The sequence below is a fragment of the Microtus oregoni genome, unplaced genomic scaffold (genome assembly GCF_018167655.1).
Source record: "Microtus oregoni isolate MIOR12 unplaced genomic scaffold, Mior012 000012F_ref0000307, whole genome shotgun sequence".
Taxonomy (NCBI): domain Eukaryota; kingdom Metazoa; phylum Chordata; class Mammalia; order Rodentia; family Cricetidae; genus Microtus; species Microtus oregoni.
In genome coordinates, this window is record NW_024543071.1 from 30266811 (window position 1) to 30287751 (window position 20941).

Here is a 20941-nt window from a genome sequence, read left to right on the forward strand (position 1 = left end):
AAGGAAGAAATAAAGAAAGAAATTAAAGTCTTCCTGGAATTCAATGAAAATAAAGAAACAACATACTCGAACTTATGGGACACTATGAAAGCAGTCCTGAGAGGAAAGTTCATAGCACTAAGTGCCCACCTAAAGGAAACAGAGAAAGCACATATTGGAGACTTAACAGCCCACTTGAAAGCTCTAGAAAAAAAAGAAGCAGACTCACCTAGGAGGAGTAGAAGACTGGAAATAATCAAATTGAGGGCTGAAATCAACAAAATAGAAACACAGAAAACAATCCAAAGAATCAATGAAACAAAAAGCTGGTTCCTGGAGAAAATCAACAAGATAGATAAACCCCTATCCAAACTAATCAAACGAAAGAGAGAGAACACGCAAATTAATAAGATCAGAAATGAAAAGGGGGACATAACCACAGACACAGAGGAAATTCAGAGAGTCATTCGACTTTTTTTTTTTTGAGGAAAAAAACTGTTATTTGCAATAGGGCATTGCTTTTGTCACTATAACCGACTGTGTTGTGCGGGTTTCTCTGTTTTATATACAAGACTATAACATCTTAGTTAGTGGACTTGCATTTTATTTGCTAGAAATTTATAGCTTTCACTTACGATTTACGAATATTGTACCTTTCTGGGGCCGATTTTCTTGGACTGTTCCTTAAACGACTATGAAGCCCGGCCCCCTTGTCGTTGGCTCCCTCTTCCTGACTCTTGAAGCAAGGGTGCCACCTACTGGCAAGATTTAAAATGCTGTCTCACAGTGATGGTGATTTGAGAGAGAAGCCCATAGACTCGGATGTTTAAATGATTCAAAAGGCCAGGCCATTTCCAGTCAGCTCTTTCTGCCACCTGCTTGTGGATCAAATTCTTAGCTATTGATCCAGCCTGTAAGCTGCAATCTCCCCTCCATGGTAGTCATGGACGCATCCTCTGAAACTGTAAATCTCCAATAAGCTCTTTCTTGTCTAAGTTGCTTCGCTCCGGGTGGTTTGTTATAACGATAGAAAGGTAACTAAGGCATTGATTGAACTTAAAATTCTTTACCGTATTGCTTTCTGTTATTGTGACAAATACCATGAAAAAGTAACTTGGAGAAGAAAGCGTTTATCTCATCTTACAGTTTTACCTTGGGACACTAAGGCAGAGGGACTCAGGGCAGGAACCTGGAAGCAGGAACTGGAGCAAAGACCACAATCAAAAGCAGCTTACAAGCTTGCTTCGCCTGATTTGCTCAGCTTCCGTCTTATACAACCCAGGCTGGGCCCAGGGATGTTACACTCATAGCGGGGTGGACCCTCCTCCACCAATTAGCAAATGAGAAGATGTCGCGCAGATGAGCCCACAGACCAGTCCAATAGAAGCATCTCCTCAGTTGTAACTCCCTCTTCTCACGCGTGTCAGCCTGGTTCCTGACTATGACATGTGCCAAGAAACTCTGCGGCACACTGGATTTTGACTCCTTCTCAGATTAGTTTTAACGTGTGTGTGTGTGTGTGTGTGTGTGTGTGTAGAGGGGGAGTGAGGGAGGTTGTCACAAAGGAAACAAATTGTGTGAGAACACTGTTGCAGCCAAGAGTCTATTGTTTCCAGTTAAGAAGCCATGACAAACTGAAAAGCTGTGATTATGGTTCCTGTAGAAACAACTCCTCTCTCTCATTGTATGATTCAAGAATCATTATTCCAGAAAGGCTTCAGGAATTACATTGTACCTGTCCTCACCGTCGTGAATATTTATATGTTGTAAAGATTTTAAAAAGGGTTATGGAACACATAAAGGAAGTTTTGAGGCAATAAAAACTCTTTACTTGGGCCCAGCAAGACAGTTCAGTAGGTAAAGGTATTTGTTGCCAAAACTCATAACCTGAGTTCCATCCCCAGGACCTACGTGGTAAGCGGAGAGAACTGATATCCTTCTGTTGTTTCTACACACACACACACACACATACACACACACACACACACACACACACACATTAATGAATATAATTTAAAATTTTTAAATTGGTTCTTTGGAGGAAAATATTGGGTTGTGTGTCTAAGTTCTATAAATTTTAGAAATTTTGATGCTTTTGTCTAGGAGAAAAAGTAGGCTTCAACTGAGAAGGCTGCTCTGTAGGGTTCCCGCTTCCTCTGAATGGTTTTTGCGAGGCCTGCAAGGCAGGGTAGAGTACAAATAAACGCAATTCTTCAGCTCCTCTCAGTAGATCTGCTACTGAGCTTCTTATCCCACTAGAGGGCACTGTGAGCGCTGGTCAGACGGTGGGGCAGGACAGCCCGCCCTCTTGAATGAGATCCAAGATAGAGGTCTTGAGCCCCTTCTCATAAATAACCTTCAAGGAAAAGGTGCACAAACGACCTCAGGAAGTGGAGAAGAGAAAACCAGAGACAGCAGCATTGTACAATGTTTTCTATATTCTTATCCTCTCTCATTTAGGTGCCACAAGTCCTAGGGAAGTAGGTTTTATTATTTCTCATTTGAACTAAACATACATTTTATTGTTCCTCGTTTAAAATAACAAAGAGGCATCTACTTTACAGATCTTCCTGAGTTCCCTGAAGACCAGCAGTAGTCAAGGTAGTTATTCTGCCAGCCTGAGACCCTGAGAAATTAAAAGGGGCAATGTCTGCCTGCTGACCCATGGTGACCCGTGTGACATCTGAGATATTTGGAGATGAGGCTTTATTACTCATCACTCCAACATAATACAGCTCATCTGCAGAGCTGTTAAAGTCACTGAGAGCCAGGTGGGGTCATGAGCAGGGGACGCTTGTCTGGTCTGAGGTATTTTTCCACCATCCATCGCTTGTCCATTTTAGTGTTCCACAAACACTTCTCAGAACACCTCACATGCACCAAGTGCTCAGTGTGCTTTTTTTTTTTGCTTTTTTGTTTTGTTTTGTTTTGTTTTTTTGTTTTGATTTTTTCGAGACAGGGTCTTGCTGTAGCTTTGGAGCCTGTCCTGGAAATTAGCTCTTGTAGACCAGGCTGACCTCGAACTCACAGAGATCCTCCTGTCTCTGCCCCCAGAGTGCTGGGATTAAAGGTGTGCACTGCCACCACCAGGCTGCTCAATGGGCTTTTAACTTTTTAAGAAATTAAATATTTGTACACACATTCCATAAAATGCACTTTTCTCCCAATCAAAAGACTATATAATGCTACATACCAGAGTTACAAACAGACAAAATTCCCTAACTTTGTGAAGCTTGTCGTCTAGAGAAGAAAAATAATGAATATGATATTAATGTGTTATATATTAATATTATATAATATATAATGTATATATTATTATATTATATATATTAATGTGTTAATATATATGTACATTACACTAAAAGGTACATGCTACATGCTAAGGACCTCCACAAGTCAGAGACAGCAGGCAAGCCACTCCTTGCATGAGGTATACACATACATATTAAAGTTTGAGAAGTTCTGATAATAATGGAACAATGATCCATGTAATTATGTGATGTGGAATAAAGTACAGAAGCACCTGTCAAAAGCAAACCAGCTCTTTGGTAAGCAGGGGAAGATTCCACGTCAGTTTCGGTGGGGGCCGGGGAAGCCTGACACTAACAAACAGCCCATCCTAAGTTTTGGGGCTTTTGTTTTGTCTTGTTTGTTTTTGTGTTTTGAGACGGTTTCTCTGTATAGCCCCGGCTGTCCAGGAACTCACTCTGTAGACCAGGCTGACCTTGAACTCACAGAGGTTCACTTGTCTCTGCCTCCCATGTACTGGGATTAAAGGTGTGTGCCATTACCCAGCAGCATCCTAAATTGATGGAGGAAGGTCATTGGCTAATAAAGGAACTGCCTTGGCCCATTTTATTGGTTGGAAGATAGGTGGGAGGAGTAGGCAGAACAGGACGCTGGGAGGAAGAGGAAGTGAGCTTAGACTCGACAGCTCTCCTCTCAGGAGCAGATGCCTGAGAGAGATGCCAGGCTCCGCTCCCGGCATGAAGCTCCAACCCAGGATGGACATAGGCTAGAATCTTCCTGGAAAGCGCACCTTGGGGTGCCATACACAGATGATTAGAAATGGGCTAAATTAATATGTGAGAATTAGCCTAGAAGAGAATGGGCCAAGCAGTGATTAAATGAATACAGTTTGTGTGTTGTTATTTCGGGCATAAGCTAGCCGAGCAGGCGGCTGGGGTGTTGGGGACGGAGCCCCGCCGCTCTTATTACTACACTAAATTTTTTTTGAAGGTTGTTTCTTGGTTTATATTTTAAGGCAGAGTTCTCATTAAGTCAGCAATGCTGGCTGGCCTGGAACTTGTAGAGCCCAGGCTGGCCTGGAACTCACAAAGATCTCTTGTATCTGACTTCCAGGTACTATGCTTAAAGGCATGTAGCTCCATACTTAGCCCAAGATTTTTAGCCTTATACTTTAGATATGAGTATGTATTTATTTGTATGTGAATGCTTACGGGTATTAGTGTATCATTAGAAGAAACCTTGTTTTTTTTTTCCAAAATGCTTATAATACTGCCTATTTTGTTGCTATAGCAAAAATAAGCCCTAGACCACAAAGGATATATCAGAAAGATTACATTCACATTTAACCAAATTAAGCCTGCTCTATTCCAAAAGTTTATGGATTACTTTTTTTTTTTATTGAGGAAAGAAGAAAAAAAACATAAACAAAAAACAAGTTTCCACCTCCTCCCAGCCTCCCATTTCCCTCCCCCTCCTCCCACCCTTCTCCCCCTCCCCCCACTCCTCTCCCCCTCCCTCTCCAGTCCACAGAGCAGTCCGGGTTCCCTGCCCTGTGGTAAGTCCTAGGTCCTCCCCCTCTGTCCCTATCTAGGAAGGTGAACATCCAAACTGGCTAGGCTCCCACAAAGCCAGCACATAGCAGTATTATTTGTAATAGCCAGAACCTGGAAACAACCTAGATGCCCTTCAATGGAAGAATGGGTGAAGAAAGTATGGAATATATACACGCTAGAGTACTACGCTGCGGTAAAAAACAATGACTTCTCGAATTTTGCATGCAAATGGATGGAAATAGAAAACACTATCCTGAGTGAGGTGTCCCAGACCCAAAAAGATGAACATGGGATGTACTCACTCATAATTGGTTTCTAGCCATAAATAAGGGCCACGGAGTCTACAATAGGTAAACCTAAAGAAGCTAAGTAAGAAGGTGGATTACTTTTTTAAATCAGAATAAAATGTAAAGCTCCCTGTGCCTCATATTCCTCAGTCACTATTAAGCTCTGCTTCCTGCACCATACACCTGGGCCCTTACTTCATTTCTTCTAAGCCTTGGCTCTGGTTCCAGCCATGGCTACAGACGTTAAAGGTCCCTTCGAGGGTCACTCTCTTAGAAACTGGTGCCTCATCTCAGGCATATGTCTGAGGTTCAGACACCTCCTGTTCAACTAAGCTTTTTGTGTTGTTTTGTTTCAAAGTCCCAGGGGCCTTATCAAGTAAAAAAGCAAGTCGAGAACTCTCTCTGGGCTTTGACCACAAGAGCCACCGCTACAAAAACCACCATTAAGATACTCATTACTCAGAATCAAGAGGCCCCTTTGGAAGCAGGCGGTTGTCATACGGCCTCATTTTGTACATACTGATAATTGCCAGGGCTAGGAGCTTTGCAATTAGCAACCAGTCTTCCCTTTCCAGCAGCAGTCCTGTGAGAGAACCCAGCTCCGAAAAGCATAGTTCCCATCCTTACAGAGCCTCCCTCATCTCCGTGAACCTGGCAGAAATAGCCGCTCTGTCATCTGTTTCTTAACTCTTTCCCTGAAAGGGTAGCCAGCATCCTCCCTGTTCCTTCTTCTCTACATCCCGACACAGTCTCCTTGACGAGCTAAAGTGTCTACAAAGCAGAGAAAACTATCATCAGCAAAGGGCAGTTTTTAAGATAGAAAAAGGTTGTTATAGGAAGTCTCTGACCACATACCATTGCAATATATGAAGTTACCTAGAGTTCTGAGATTAATAGTACAATGTTCAGCCTACTGAGACTGTGGCCAGACAGTGTTAGATTGCTGGATTTAATGATGCCCACTGAGGAGACACATAAGGGGAACAAGAGTCCTTGTGCCCTTGGATTTCCTCCTGGACATGTGACCGGTGTCACAACCAAAGTAAAGATGGGTGGCCTAGAGCAGAGACTTCCGCACTTTGTGGTAACCCACCTTCTTGATGGTTTTATTGATTTACTTGAAAAATGCCTTTATTTCTGACTTTCTTTGTCCTGCTACTATGAAACTATTGCAGTATTAGATCATGGAATTTGGAGTAACCTAAATCTGTATTCCCAAGTCATGCTCACTCACACTGGGTTGCTAAATAAACTATCCCTTATTTCCTCAGAGATGAGCTCTCTCTCTCTCTCTCTCTCTCTCTCTCTCTCTCTCTCTCTCTGTGTGTGTGTGTGTGTGTGTGTGTGTGTGCATGTGCACGGGCGCACACACACTCATGTGCACTTAGCGCTACAAGAGGCTGCAGCCTCCAGAAAGAAGGGCCATTGCTGAAGCAACCCAGAGAAAAACAGAACAAGGAAGCAATCCCTTTCATGACCCTGCCTCTTTTTAAATCATCCAGTCTCTGGAGGTTCTTGTTGGTGGAACCCAACAAAGACCCAGCTCTGAATGGAGACACTTGTTTCCGAAGCCTTAGCATCAGAGAACTGATTATATAAGTGTAGATGGAGAGCTTAAGTCAGCTGGCAAATAGCATTTCTGGTTTAAACAATGATTTCCAGTGGCTTCAGCCTAAACTGTCCACTTTAGAATTCCCGAGGTACGTCTGTCTCGTCTACCGGCCTAACACTTGTTGGTTACCACTATCTTGATGCACTGCTTTGGTCAGTGCTGCAACAGAGTGATTCTTTGACTGAGACATCCTTCTTGCAGTTGTTAGGTGGAGTCTGTACAGAGAAACATTCCCCTGCCAACTTCCAGAGTTGCCGGCTTAGGAATAAAAGATGATCAATGTCTTAGTAACTTTTGATACTAGAAATCTGTAAGATTTGTTCATATTTTTGATCCTCTTTTAATCTACCATAGGCCGTTATTCTCTTTTTATATTAAGGTTGGCTCATTTTAGGTCATTTAAGTGTTCATGGCATTTTCAAGGCATTTTGTTTCGGTTTATTTTCTGTAATTTTTTTAGTTGTTCTGGATTATTCTTGAAAAAATATCATGCATGATCAACTTAATTCCATCTCTCGGTTCTTCTGTGAAATTAGCAACTTATCTTGAACTTTCTCTGACTTGGTAAGATGCTAATAAGCACCTTAATTGTCTGGTGTTGGGCTACTCTGGGGAAATGATCTTGAGATGCCCTCTCCATCGCTACAACAAAGCTACAGTTAATTACAGAACTTAAAATTGTTCAATTCTAACCAAATTGGAGTTTATGTGCACTTCTTATATGGGGAAAGGGAGGGACAATATCAATAAAAAGTAACGACAGGATAATTATTCATTCTAAAATGCAAGCTAAGATTTTAAATCATCTTTCATTTTTTTTCAAAAGTAAGAAGTCAGAAATGATTGTCTTAAAATGGGTTTAATTTTGCTCCTACTGTTGAAATTACAGCAGTCGTGTTAGCATGTGGAGAGCACTAAGAGAGAAAAATGTGGACCCCAAGATTCACTTTCCAGGGAAAGGATTTTTCCTCCCAAATAGTTAGTACTGCTTTGATTTACATAAACACTGCTTTTTATTCTTTTAGAAATAGATAAACTGGCAGATAACAGCACCTCAAACCAAATGACCAGGGCAACTCTTGGGAGGATGTTTTAGTCTCCTCCTCGGATACTGTGTGCTATTAATACCTCTCCAGTCCTTGCCTTCTTTTTGGCCATCAAAATTCAGCTACTGAAAAATTTAGACTTTCTGGTTAACTGAACTGGGTGATTGACAACATCATGTTTAGACTTTCTGGTTAACTGAACTGGGTGATTGACAACATCATGTTTAGACTTTCTGGTTAACTGAACTGGGTGATTGACAACATCATGTTTAGACTTTCTGGTTAACTGAACTGGGTGATTGGCCACATCCTGTTTAGACTTTCTGGTTAACTGAACTGGGTGATTGACAACATCATGTTTAGACTTTCTGGTTAACTGAACTGGGTGATTGACAACATCATGTTTAGACTTTCTGGTTAACTGAACTGGGTGATTGACAACATCATGTTTAGACTTTCTGGTTAACTGAACTGGGTGATTGACAACATCATCTTTTATGCATTGGCTTCCCTGCTCCTGCCAAAGAAATCATTCTAAAATTTGACTTATAGCACTTGTTTAAAATCTTGCCACCATTATGGAAAGAATCCACATTTCTTAGCATGGAATATGATACCCTTCATCATCTGGCCTCAACTTATCTCCCCGTCTTCCTCCTTGCTGTCCCAGGCCCCTCAGGCCGCACACCTAATGCCCTGACTCTGGAACATTGGCAGAGAGCTTTCACGGTTTGCTTCACGGCCTCTGCGTTTCAGCAAGCTGCTCTCTCTCTCTCTTCAAATGCTTAGGGCCCACTCATTCTTCAAAAGCCAGTTCAGATATCACCTCCATCTGAGATTCCCGTCACCCACTCTGAAAACTGACTAAGAGAAATAATCAAGTTTTCTCCTGCCTTTCCCTGCACAAATTTGTGCACATTGATTCACATTGACCAAACAATTGTTGAGGAAATGCTCTGGACAGACTTGCAGTTGATCTTCTCTATACCCCAGTGTTTTAGGTGGCTTCTTAATGCCACGGGCAGAATTGTTATCACACTAATTCCTCGAGTGTGTGACATTTACTATCTCCCGTAAGCATCTTCACGAAGTTGATCTTTGTGTGCGTGGTGTATGTGTGTGCTCATGTAGGTTTGTGCACATTTGTGCAAGTGGAGGTCAGAGGCCAACTTCTGGTGTCTTCCTATATTTCCTGATCTTATTGAGAAAGGGCCTCTGACTGACCTTTGAGTTTATCAATTTGCTTGGGCTGACCATTGAGCTCTAGAGATCTGTCTGTCTCTTCCCGCTTCCACCCAGGGCTGGGTTATATATGTGCAGGGGGTACCCAGCTTTCCCATGAGCATTGGGATCCAAACTCAAGTACTCATCATGTTTACATAGCAGGAACTTTATCGACTGAGCCACGTCCCTAGCTCCTCTCGTATTTATAGCTCCAGTGAATAGTTTCTGATGGAATAAATGCATGACTGAACAGCATTTCATTCTCTCAAGTTGTACTACGTTATATACACTCCCAGCCTAATTAATATAACCGAGCTCCCTGATGCTCTGCGTCTGCACCAGCCTTGGCATTGTCCACCATTTACATTCCGAGCACCGAGGTGGCTCTGTCATCGTACCTTGCTGTAGCTTTAAAAAGCCCTTAGTATACTAATGGCTGGAGCTGTAAGGAAAACGTTTCTCCCTCATTCATTAACATTTCCTAAACTGCAGACGCAGAGGCTTTTGCAGCCAGCTTTTTCCAGGTGCAGTAAGAAAACCAGGAAATGTGGTACAAGATGAAGAACTATAGGTAAGACCTTAGAATCAGAACAAAAGCCGATTTGATCCATAATTCTCAAATTTGGGGATTTATGTGAAAACTCACTGTGCATATTTAAATTACACATGCTGGGATTACAGGCCTCAGAATGCTAGGGTAGCTGTTTGGAAGCTGGTCCTAATATCTGCATTTTAAAATAAACATCCTAAATGATCTTGACATGGTCCGCAGAATGGGAAATACTATTCAGAGAATAGTTTCATATTACAAATTAATTTAGGAGACCACCTATTTGGTCTGTCATCCTGTTAATGTGAAAGCTGTCTCTTCTCCAACCTGTGGGCATAGGCAGCAGAATTTCACAAAACTGAAATTCAGACTGCTTGGCCAAGTTTAAGACAAAAAACAACGAATGGCCGGGCGATGGTGGCGCACGCCTTTAATCCCAGCACTTGGGAGGCAGAGACAGGCGGATCTCTGTGAGTTCGAGACCAGCCTGGTCTACAGAGCTAGTTCCAGGACAGGCTCCAAAGCCACAGAGAAACCCTGTCTCGAAAAACCAAAAAAAAAAAAAAAAAAAAAAAAACCAACAACGAATGAAGGTCTCTGATGATGCTGCATAAGCAAGTTTAGACTCAGCTGTTATCTTAGGCGAGGTCCTTCTGTCTCCCCAGCTCTCCACTTCTCACCTAAAAGCAGTACTATCTGGCCCTATCAGCCTTACAGAATTACACAAGGCTTACAATGAGTGCGACAACTGCGGACAGGACGACCTGAGCACAGACAGTTACACTTTATAATTATGGTTTCAAACGATACATCTGTCTAAATTCAAGATCTATAGCCTCGGGAATTTGTTCTTAGGATAACCTCTGCAGCGTCCTATTAAAGAGTAATTAGGATTCTAATCACAGACCGCGGTCATAGTACAGCTTAGAAACACGTGTAAGGAGCATCTTGAGTAACAAAGATACAAAATTAATTTAGATAGAAGACCGGAATTGAAGAAGCTTATTATTACTCCAGATAATTTTCACCGAACTTATTTAGTAGCTTTTCCTGATCTCTATTATAATCCACAGGCCAAGGGATTCTGATGTACACCCGAATTTGAGAATCACTGGTCTTTTTCGTTGGATGTGATAGCGGGAAGGAAATCGTTATCCTTTAATTGAGCTTATTGTGCAAACAGCTTTATTATGGTATTATTTATATACCCTATTCACCAATTCAAATTGTAGAACTCAGTAGTTCTTAATATGACAGTATGGCACTGGGGAAGCATCATCACTATCAACTACAGAGCATTTTCATCAACCCGCAAAAAGAAATCCCTGGACAGCGGAGAGCAGTTATACTCCATAGCAAGCGCTAATTAAAGTCCGTATAGACGAGCTTATTTGAGATTTTTTATAAAAGGGCACCATACAGTATGTAGACTTTCGGGGAGAATTTCTCTCCTTCTATCTCCTTCCCGCCTCTGCAGGCGAACAGGGATCGGGATACACAAGGACGAAACCCCCAACACGAAGCCTGCTCCTACAGAACCGTAATTCCCCATCCAGGGTTACCCCCGCCTTCCAGGGTTACCCCCGCGTCCGCCTGGGGAGCGCGCCCCGCCCATCCCCGCCGTCGCCTCATTGACGTCACTGCTCCAGCCGCAGACTGCCTGCCTCCTTCCCCGTCGCGGTAGCTTTGACAGGGCGCCATGGCGGCGGCCGGGTCTGCAGGGTTGCCGGCGACCGTGTCGGAAAAGCAGGAGTTTTACCAGCTTCTGAAGAACCTGATCAATCCCAGCTGTATGGTGCGGAGGCAAGCCGAGGAAGTCTATGAGAATATCCCAGGTCTGGGTAAGACTACATTCCTCTTAGACGCCGTCCGTAATAGAAGAGCAGGTTATGAAGTGAGACAAATGGCTGCCGCACTGCTACGACGGCTTTTGTCCTCTGGGTTTGAGGAGGTCTATCCAAATCTGCCTTCTGATGTGCAGAGGGATGTCAAGATTGAGCTGATACTGGCCGTTAAGTTAGAAACACATGCTAGCATGAGGAAAAAGCTTTGTGATATTTTTGCGGTGCTGGCCAGGAATTTGATAGATGAGGATGGCACTAACCATTGGCCAGAAGGTCTGAAATTCCTCATTGATTCGATTCACTCTAAAAATGTGGTTCTGTGGGAAGTTGCACTTCACGTTTTCTGGCACTTTCCCGGGATTTTTGGGAACCAAGATCGCCACGATTTGGATATCATCAAGAGGTTGCTGGACCAGTGTATTCAAGATCAAGAGCATCCAGCAATCAGGACATTATCTGCTAGAGCTGCAGCTGCCTTTGTCCTTGCCAATGAAAACAATATTGCGCTTTTCAAAGACTTCGCAGACCTGCTTCCTGGCATCTTACAGGCTGTGAATGATTCCTGCTACCAGGATGATGACTCGGTGCTAGAGTCCCTTGTTGAGATTGCGGACACGGTGCCTAAGTATTTGGGTCCCTATTTAGAAGATACTCTGCAGTTGAGCCTGAAGTTATGCGGAGACTCTAGGCTTAGTAACCTGCAACGCCAGCTGGCTCTGGAAGTAATAGTGACCTTATCGGAGACGGCAACGCCGATGTTGAAAAAACATACAAATATTATTGCGCAGGCTGTGCCTCATATATTAGCGATGATGGTTGATCTGCAAGACGATGAGGACTGGGTAAATGCTGATGAGATGGAAGAGGATGATTTTGACAGCAATGCCGTTGCTGCCGAGAGTGCACTAGACAGACTGGCTTGTGGACTTGGTGGAAAAGTTGTTTTGCCCATGACCAAGGAGCATATCATGCAGATGCTTCAGAGCCATGACTGGAAATGTCGCCATGCTGGATTAATGGCCTTATCGGCCATCGGAGAAGGTTGCCATCAGCAAATGGAACCAATTTTAGATGAAACCGTTAACTCCGTTTTGCTTTTTCTTCAGGATCCTCATCCAAGGGTGAGGGCTGCTGCCTGCACCACACTTGGACAGATGGCTACCGATTTTGCACCTAGCTTCCAAAAGAAATTCCATGAAATAGTGATTCCAGCTTTGCTGCGTACCATGGAAAATCAAGGTAATCAGCGTGTGCAGTCTCATGCGGCTTCTGCTCTTGTTATTTTTATTGAAGACTGCCCCAAGTCGTTGCTAGTTCTGTATTTGGAAAATATGATAAAAAGTCTCCATTCCATCTTGGTAATTAAACTGCAAGAGCTGATTCGGAACGGAACTAAGTTGGCCTTAGAACAGCTTGTGACAACCATTGCCTCAGTTGCAGATGCAATAGAGGAAAGCTTCGTGCCATATTATGATTTATTTATGCCCTCCCTCACACACGTTGTTGAGCTCGCGGTTCAGAAGGAACTCAAGCTTCTCCGAGGAAAAACTATTGAGTGCATTAGCCATGTGGGTCTTGCTGTGGGGAAGGAAAAATTTCTGCAGGACGCATCGAATGTGATGCAGTTACTGCTGAAGACACAGTCAGACTTAAATGCTATGGAAGATGACGACCCTCAGACCTCCTACATGGTATCAGCCTGGGCTCGAATGTGTAAAATTCTTGGGAAAGACTTTGAGCAGTATCTTCCCCTGGTGATCGAGCCCCTTATTAAGACTGCCTCGGCTAAACCTGATGTCGCTCTCCTGGATACCCAAGATGTGGAGAACATGAGTGATGATGACGGCTGGCAGTTTGTAAATCTTGGGGACCAGCAAAGCTTTGGAATTAAGACCTCAGGACTAGAGGCAAAAGCAACTGCTTGCCAGATGTTGGTTTATTATGCTAAGGAGTTAAGAGAAGGGTTTGTGGAATATACGGAACAGGTTGTGAAGCTGATGGTTCCTTTGCTGAAGTTTTATTTTCACGACAATGTTCGGGTGGCAGCAGCAGAAGCCATGCCCTTCCTCCTGGAATGTGCAAGGATCCGGGGCTTGGAGTACCTTTCCCAGATGTGGCAGTTGATATGCGACCCCTTAATCAAGGCCATTGGAACGGAACCTGACACAGATGTACTCTCAGAGATAATGAACTCCTTTGCAAAGTCCATCGAGGTGATGGGAGACGGTTGTCTCAATGATGAGCACTTGGAGGAGCTGGGAGGCATTTTGAAGGCAAAGCTTGAAGGGCACTTTAAGAACCAGGAGTTGCGGCAGGTGAAAAGGCAGGAAGAGAATTACGACCAGCAGGTCGAGATGTCGCTTCAGGATGAGGACGAGTGTGACGTGTATATCCTGACCAAAGTGTCGGATATCCTGCACTCACTTTTTAGCACTTACAGGGAGAAGATTCTGCCGTGGTTTGAGCAGCTCCTTCCATTGATTGTGAATCTCATTTGTTCAAGTCGGCCATGGCCAGACAGACAGTGGGGACTGTGCATATTCGATGACATCATCGAGCACTGCAGCCCAACCTCGTTCAAATACGTGGAGTATTTTCGGTGGCCGATGCTGCTCAATATGCGAGATACCAACCCCGAAGTCAGGCAAGCTGCCGCCTATGGATTGGGTGTGATGGCACAGTTCGGTGGAGACGATTATCGTTCTTTATGTTCAGAAGCTGTTCCGCTGTTGGTAAAGGTCATTAAGTGTGCAAATTCCAAAACCAAAAAAAATGTCATTGCCACCGAGAACTGTATCTCAGCAATAGGGAAGATTATGAAGTTCAAGCCCAACTGTGTAAACGTAGACGAGGTTCTCCCACACTGGCTGTCATGGCTTCCGCTGCATGAAGATAAAGAGGAAGCTATTCAGACTTTGAATTTTCTTTGTGACCTGATTGAAAGTAACCACCCGGTTGTGATTGGCCCCAATAATTCCAATCTTCCCAAAATCATCAGTATAATTGCAGAAGGGAAAATTAATGAGACTATTAGCCATGAAGACCCCTGTGCCAAACGCCTAGCTAACGTTGTTCGGCAGATACAGACTTCTGAAGAATTATGGCTGCAATGTATATCCCATCTCGATGAAGACCAGCAGGAAGCTTTACAAGAACTGCTCAATTCTGCTTGAAGCACTTTACTGTCACTTGAGTATCAGCTATCATACAAGTAACTACAAAGTGTTGTGAGTGGAGCCGTTCCACGAGATACCACTTCTCTCTGCTAAGCAGTTCATACTTCCATGTCTCCCCAGGATAGTGTTAAGGTCTTCTGTTTATTTTGCATGTGGCATCTCTTAAAGGAACTGTGCTTGTAACTCGTGCTTCCGGTTGTCTTAAACTTATTTGTCAGGTCCCCTGTTTAGTGTGAAATGTATAACTCATTGCTGTTTGTCTGAACTGTTGCTGCTGGGTAAACGGTATACGCGGTGTCTAGATGTCTGTGACATCTTGTGAAGTGCTCACGAAGGAAGGGAAACTTCCAGGGTGAGCATCTGTGGAGTTGAGGGTGGGGTACGTTGGCAGACTCACTCTTCCTTAGTAATACTTCTGTTCGTTATGGTAATGGAAGGTTGCTAGAACGGAAAGAGTTTCAAGGTACTGCAGTGGATGTAGGAGTTTTTTTTTCTATAATATAAATGAAGTTTTCATATAGAGCTCTTATAAAGTGGTTGGAGCATGACTAAATTCCAGTTCCCAAGGTGTTCAGCTGAGAGTCTTAACCAAATTGGTCTTAAAAATTTGTCAACTGAAACATCCATGGGTATGGAGGAGGAAGTGCTGGTGCAGTTCATCCTGGAAGCATGTGACAGGCCCTGACAGAGCTTAATAAACAATCAATAGTCAGTGTTTGTGGGTGTCAGTTATTGTTACATGTTTAGCAGAGTATTGCTTTATGTTTGTATGTATTATCCCCCTACCCACACACCAAACAAGGAACCCTTCCTTTCAGGATGGAGCTTAAATAGATTTCTGTTTTGAAGCAGTTCCTGACAGAAACAGTGAAACAAACTTAATTTTATCTTTAAACATTAAAAAGAAAAGAGCTTTAAGATTAGTCATGTATCAGTGTATTGTTCTATAAAACAACTCTATGAATTTGGGTTAGTTATATGAATTGAAATGTCTTATTGCTGAAGGTGTTTTGTAGAGTAGAAAAAAAAGTTTCTACTTAGCAAAACTTCATTCAAAACTTACAAGCAAGAATGTCTATTGTGACTTCCCTGAGCCTGTTGTGAGTGCTGTGTGTGTAACAGAGCAAATATGTCAGACCCAGTAAGTGTTCAATAAATTGTCAGTGTTACTACCATTGGTTGTTTTTCTGCTGTGTTCTTTATACTTCAGAATTTGCTTTACACAAAATCTCTCCCCTACTAGGTCTACCTAGACTACTGTGGACAGGAATATAAAGCTTTTTTTTATATATATTTTTAGGATTTTTAGATAGTTCACAATTTGATATTTGGTATGGTTACAAGTGTATTTAAAATAAGTAGAAAAAAGCTACGTTGATGTTGAATAGTTTTCTCTGGGTGGTGGGATTAAATCGCAACTTCTCCTCTTGTCTATTATTTACCTACAAACAATGCGTTTTCATCAACTGTTTTGTAGCCTTCAAGGACCTGGTTTACTATCATCTTTACCCCTTCATGAACTGGAGTTAAGATTCCTTCTCCTCATCTATAACCCTTTCTCACCAATGTGTGGTTTGCAGTTCATACAGTCTTGTGAAACTCTGGCAAATGATTTGTAATTGGGTACTTGAAGTTTTGAAGTAAAGGAGTTTTTTAATTTGAATCTTGACAAACTATTTTCCCAAGTGTTTGTTTCCCCATCTGCAAAATAAGAATAATGCGTAGCTTATGTGATTGTTGTAAGAATCAAAGGCGATAATGAATTTAAGTGCTGAGCAACACAGGGGTCAATAAATGGAAGCTGTTGTGTGAAAATTTTCAAATAGATCTCGTGGCTAAAAGGGAGTGGGCCTTTGCTTGAGTTTGGTAGGCTTTAGAGTCTTCAGTTTTGTCAAAGGAAGCCCAACCAGACATATCTGCCAGTTCATGAGCTATGGCTGACAGATAGGAAATGACAAATACCAGATGGGTGCATGCATGTGTGTAAGTCTGTGCATGTGTCTGTACTCCAAGAATTCATGTTCCTTTTTCACTATTTTTACCTACAACTATTATTTAACTTATTGAGTCCCCGCCCACACAAAAAAGGTTTTAAGGCATTACATCTTACCAGTCCTTTTGTTTATACAAAAGTAAACAATCTTGAAGGTGAGACTGTCTCAGTTACAAATTTCATGTTTAAATTGCATTTCTGTAATTTTGGTTTGATATATCACTTCAAGTTTCAAGCAAGTAAGTGAATATTATGTGCATTAGAAAACAGTGATATCTGTTTTATATCTAATATCTCATTTCCCCCTTACTTTATGCAGTATGTTAACTCTTGTGAATGATGAGTCCACTTTTTAGTCATTTATGAATAAGAATATGTAGCGAGTTGTTAAAGCTACACCAATGACAAGCTGTACAGCTTAGTTTGAGTAGAAATATTTGGAGACATTTGAGCGAGATTGCATTCCCATAATTGTTAGCTAAACTTAAGAATCCAGGTGTTTTCCGTTTTTGAAATTTCAACAGAAATTTCAAACAGGATTTGGTTTACAAATATGTTTTTAAAAGTGTTAACTGGGAGCTGGAGTTTCGAGAACTAAAGTTCTACAATCCTCCACTCTTCTTTTGCTCAGTGCTTAAACTTTCCTTTCTGATTTTTCCTAACTGCTAGTTTTATGTAAAGAGACCTGCAAGTCACAGGGAGGAGGGGTGCAAAGATAGTCTTTAACAACGGAGAGGATTTACTTTTGTGCGTTCTCGTTATTCATTTGTCCTTAATAAAGGTCAACTAGTTAACTGCTTTGAAAAAACTTATATTAAAACTTTTAGGACCAGAAAGGGTCTCACGAAAGTAACTTCTAGGCTTTTGGTCACTTTCCTAAGATCGTGCGCCCGCGCAGGCGCTCTCCTTCTCCCTCCACCCCACCCCTCGCCCAAGTCCGCATATTGATGACATCATCGGCCCGCCTCCACACTCGGCCTCCGGCCCGGCGGAGGAGCCAAGACCTGGCTTCGGCGTCGCAGAGAGGGGGCGGGGCCACCTCGTGCCACTACGCCTGCGCGCCGGGAATGGCGACGGCGCTTCTTTCTTTGCCGCTCTCCCCAGCTCTCCCCGGCCGGGGGGGCTGAGTGCCCTCCCCCTTTCCTCTCTGCCCCTCCCCTCGCCCCCCCCCCCCCGCCCAGCGGGGCTTCTAACTGACAGTTGTCGCCGGCCCGGTCAGTGCGCCGCCTCCTCCTGCCCAGGTCCCCCGCAGGTAGACAGGGTCGGGAGGGGGTGTGAGGGAGAAGGAGGAGCCGGAGCCGCGGCGGCCCGGTGCTGCGGCCCGCTCGGGAAGGAATAGCGCCCTCTTCCTCCTCGCCCCCTCCCAGCGCCCCGTCGGCCCGGGAGGGGGTGGGGCGCCGAGGCCCCGGCGGCCCGGCCGGTGAGCGGGCGGGCGGAGGGTGAAGCCGGCGCGGGCCTCGCGCCGCCGCTGGGAGGGGAGAGGAGGGCACCTAGGCTCTCCTCTCCCCCCCTCCCCCGCGCGCCATGTAACCCCGCCCCGCGGGCGCGAGCCTGAGACCCCCGCGCGCGCGGGTCCCGGCCGGCGACTGGAGAGCAAGGCCCGATGCGGCAGGGGCTGCGCGGCGGCGCCTCGGCTCTCTGAGGAGGCGGCCGGCGCTCACGCGTCTCCTGGCGCCTCGAGCGGTCGTTCCTCACCGCCCAGCCTGGGCCTGCCGGGGGACATGAGCGAACCGGGGACGCCGGGGGAGATGGAGCGGGACGCGGAGGAGGAGCGGCTGCCACCGACGACCCGGGAAGGGAAGGAGGAGGAGGAGGTGGTGGCAGCGGCGGCCCGGGCCTCGGAGCTGGTCCGCAGGAGGAGTGCCTCCTCGTTGGACGACGACGACGAGGAGGAGGAGGAGGTGGCGGAGGCGACGGTGGTCGCGGGCGGTGGCTGCAGGGAACAGGACCTGACCTACGAGCTGCAGCAGGGCTACCGCATCCTGGGCGAGTTCCTGCAGGAGAAGCACCGAGGCCTCACCGCCCCTTTCCTGCAGCCCTTGGGGGGCGTTGCCGCCGGGGAAGAAGAGGTGGCCGAAGGGCGGCGCGCCGGGGGCCGGGGCGGTCGCGTCGTCCCGCCGCAGCCGGGCCAGGGCATGTGTCTGTTGAAGATGGAGGAGAAGTTCTCCAGCGGCCAGTACAGGGGCATCACCGAGTTTGTGGCGGACTTCAGGTTGATGCTGGAGACGTGCTACCGTCTGCACGGAGTCGACCACTGGATCTCCAAACAGGGCCAGAAGCTGGAGATGTTGCTGGAGCAGAAGTTGGCCCTTCTCTCTCGGTAAGCGAGCCGGGTCCCCAGTGGGACTGACAGACAGACACAAACACACCCGCACACGTGTCCGAGGAGGGGCTGGGCCAGGGCCTGGGGGGCGGCGCTGATAGGTGCTGAGTTGGTGCTGGCACCTCGGGAGGAGGAGCAGCGCTGGGCGAGGAACCGGAGGGGTGTGAGGGGCATGGCTCCAAGGGCGAGTGCGTCCACGGAGGAGCCCAGAACTCCCGAGGACATTAGAGAGTTTCCGGAAGTTAAGAGTCGCACGAGTAGGCAGAAGGGAAAGCCTTTTGTAGGATGGAGGTTGAACCCGCAACTTGTAGACATTTTTAGCATGGCGTCTAAAACAGCATGTAGGGCGAAAAACCTTTAGAAAGTAATTTTGGTTCGTGTAGAAAGATGATCGCTTAAAATTTTTATCTTCTACCAGTTTCAGCCATTGGAAATTTAGTGTTATTAGGTGTTTGTTTCATCTGAGGAAGTTAAATTTTTGCAGTGACACGAAATGAATGCATCAACACAACATCTTTCATAGGGTTAGACTTGTACGGTCTGTGTGTCTGTTTGTCTGTCTTTTCTTCCAGTGCTAGATAAAAGAAAGGGTTTCAAACATACCAGACAAGCAATCTACCACGGAATTAAGTATAGAGCCTTAGAAATTTTTTATTCTACTAGGAATTATAGGTAGTTCAAATTGTACCATCGTTTTGATATACATCATCTATATCCTCATCTTCCCCCTTTTAGGAAGAGAAAATAAGTTAACATAGGACCCTAAAATTGAACAATCTCTATATACTGGACTTGAGCTCTGTTAATTAAAAATTTTCAGTAATAGAAACCTCTTTAAATATTAGTATTAATAAAGGTGGAATAATATATTGCCAAGATTTTTTTACTTTCTGTGTGTGAGAGAGTGTTTATATGCGCTTGAGTGTGTGGGAGCATGATCAGGAAGTGGAAGCTAGGAGCAAGTGTCTAGTGTGTGCTGCTACTCTCCACCTTTTCCCGTGTGGCGTGGCTCCTCCCTAAATGTGAGACTTGCATTTTCTTAGGGATTGGAAGCCAGCAATACCCAGCTAGCCTCCTGTCTTCATCTCCTGTGGAGCTGGGCTTATGGGCTTGTTCTGTGGTAATGGGATCTGAACTAATCGAAAGGATCGTCTTGTTTCGGTGTCAAGGGTTGGTTAACTACTGAACCATCTATCTCTCTAGTCCTCAGAACAGGAGTTTGGCTATTTATTAGCTGAATGAACTTGACTGATTTGACTTTTTTTGGCCTATTTCCTTGCCTGTAAAATGGGAACAGTATCATCTCATCTGCTTCAAAAAATTGCTATGAGAACTAAATAGTTTTTTTAAAAACAAAGTCAATACCGTTGGTCATGTAACTAAATGTATTAATCACAGTAGTGCAGTAAAATGAATATTATCTCAAATCTGGACCTGGGCATTGCATATATGTAAAATAATCTATTCTTCATTTGTCTCTGGCTGCTCATATACTAATTCCAAATCTGTTGCTGACTAATTTCATTAAAAGAGTAATATAGTGAGTGCTTAAGTCACTAGAAGGCAAATTCCCTTTAAACAAACTAAAGATGTTTTTGCATTCTTCAATAAAATAGAATTATTTGGGACTAGGTTAACTCTTTGCAAATAGCTATAGATTATTTTTAATATGTTTATTTGGTGATGGATATTTCTTACTGTGTTTGTAGCTTACCTTTACAGAGCATTGTGGTGTGGCGGAGATGGTACATATGAAAAGCCAGTTATTCACGTGTCGTCATTTTATAAAGAAAGCTTTTTTAAAACAGATTTTATTTTTAAGTGTGTATGTGTGGGTGTGTATGCGCGCGCGTGTGCACACATGTAGTGGGGTGCTAATGTGCATATGAATGCAGCTGCCCTTAGAGACCAGAAGAGTTTGTCAGACCCGCTGGAGCTCAAGTTACAGGTGGTTTGAGAGCCGAGCCACCGGAAGTGAGTGCTAGGAATCCAACTCTGGTCCTCTGGGAGAGCAGTAAGTTCTCTTAACCATCTGAGCCATCTCTCTGGTCCCACATGTCATTATTTTTAAATAGCTAAATATACTAAAAACTGATGTCACAGGA

At 44.3% G+C, this 20941-nt stretch overlaps 2 protein-coding genes across 6 annotated transcripts in view; both read left to right on the top strand.

Annotated features, from left to right (window-relative positions):
• The first annotated feature begins 11199 nt into the window (after nucleotides 1–11199).
• Nucleotides 11200–16258, top strand: Ranbp6 (RAN binding protein 6). The gene has a single exon (XM_041661663.1). It carries the CDS (start codon nucleotides 11200–11202, stop codon nucleotides 14515–14517), a length of 3318 nt encoding a protein of 1105 aa, XP_041517597.1. The 3' UTR covers nucleotides 14518–16258.
• Nucleotides 16259–17578: 1320 nt separating this feature from the next.
• Nucleotides 17579–20941, top strand: part of Kiaa2026 (KIAA2026 ortholog) — an 80384-nt gene continuing 77021 nt past the window's right edge. For all 5 annotated transcript variants that reach the window (XM_041660914.1, XM_041660916.1, XM_041660917.1 and 2 more), the window contains exon 1: nucleotides 17579–18833. In XM_041660914.1, coding sequence (XP_041516848.1) covers nucleotides 18235–18833 — 599 coding nt within the window. In that variant the 5' untranslated portion in view covers nucleotides 17579–18234. The remainder of the gene's footprint in view (nucleotides 18834–20941) is intronic.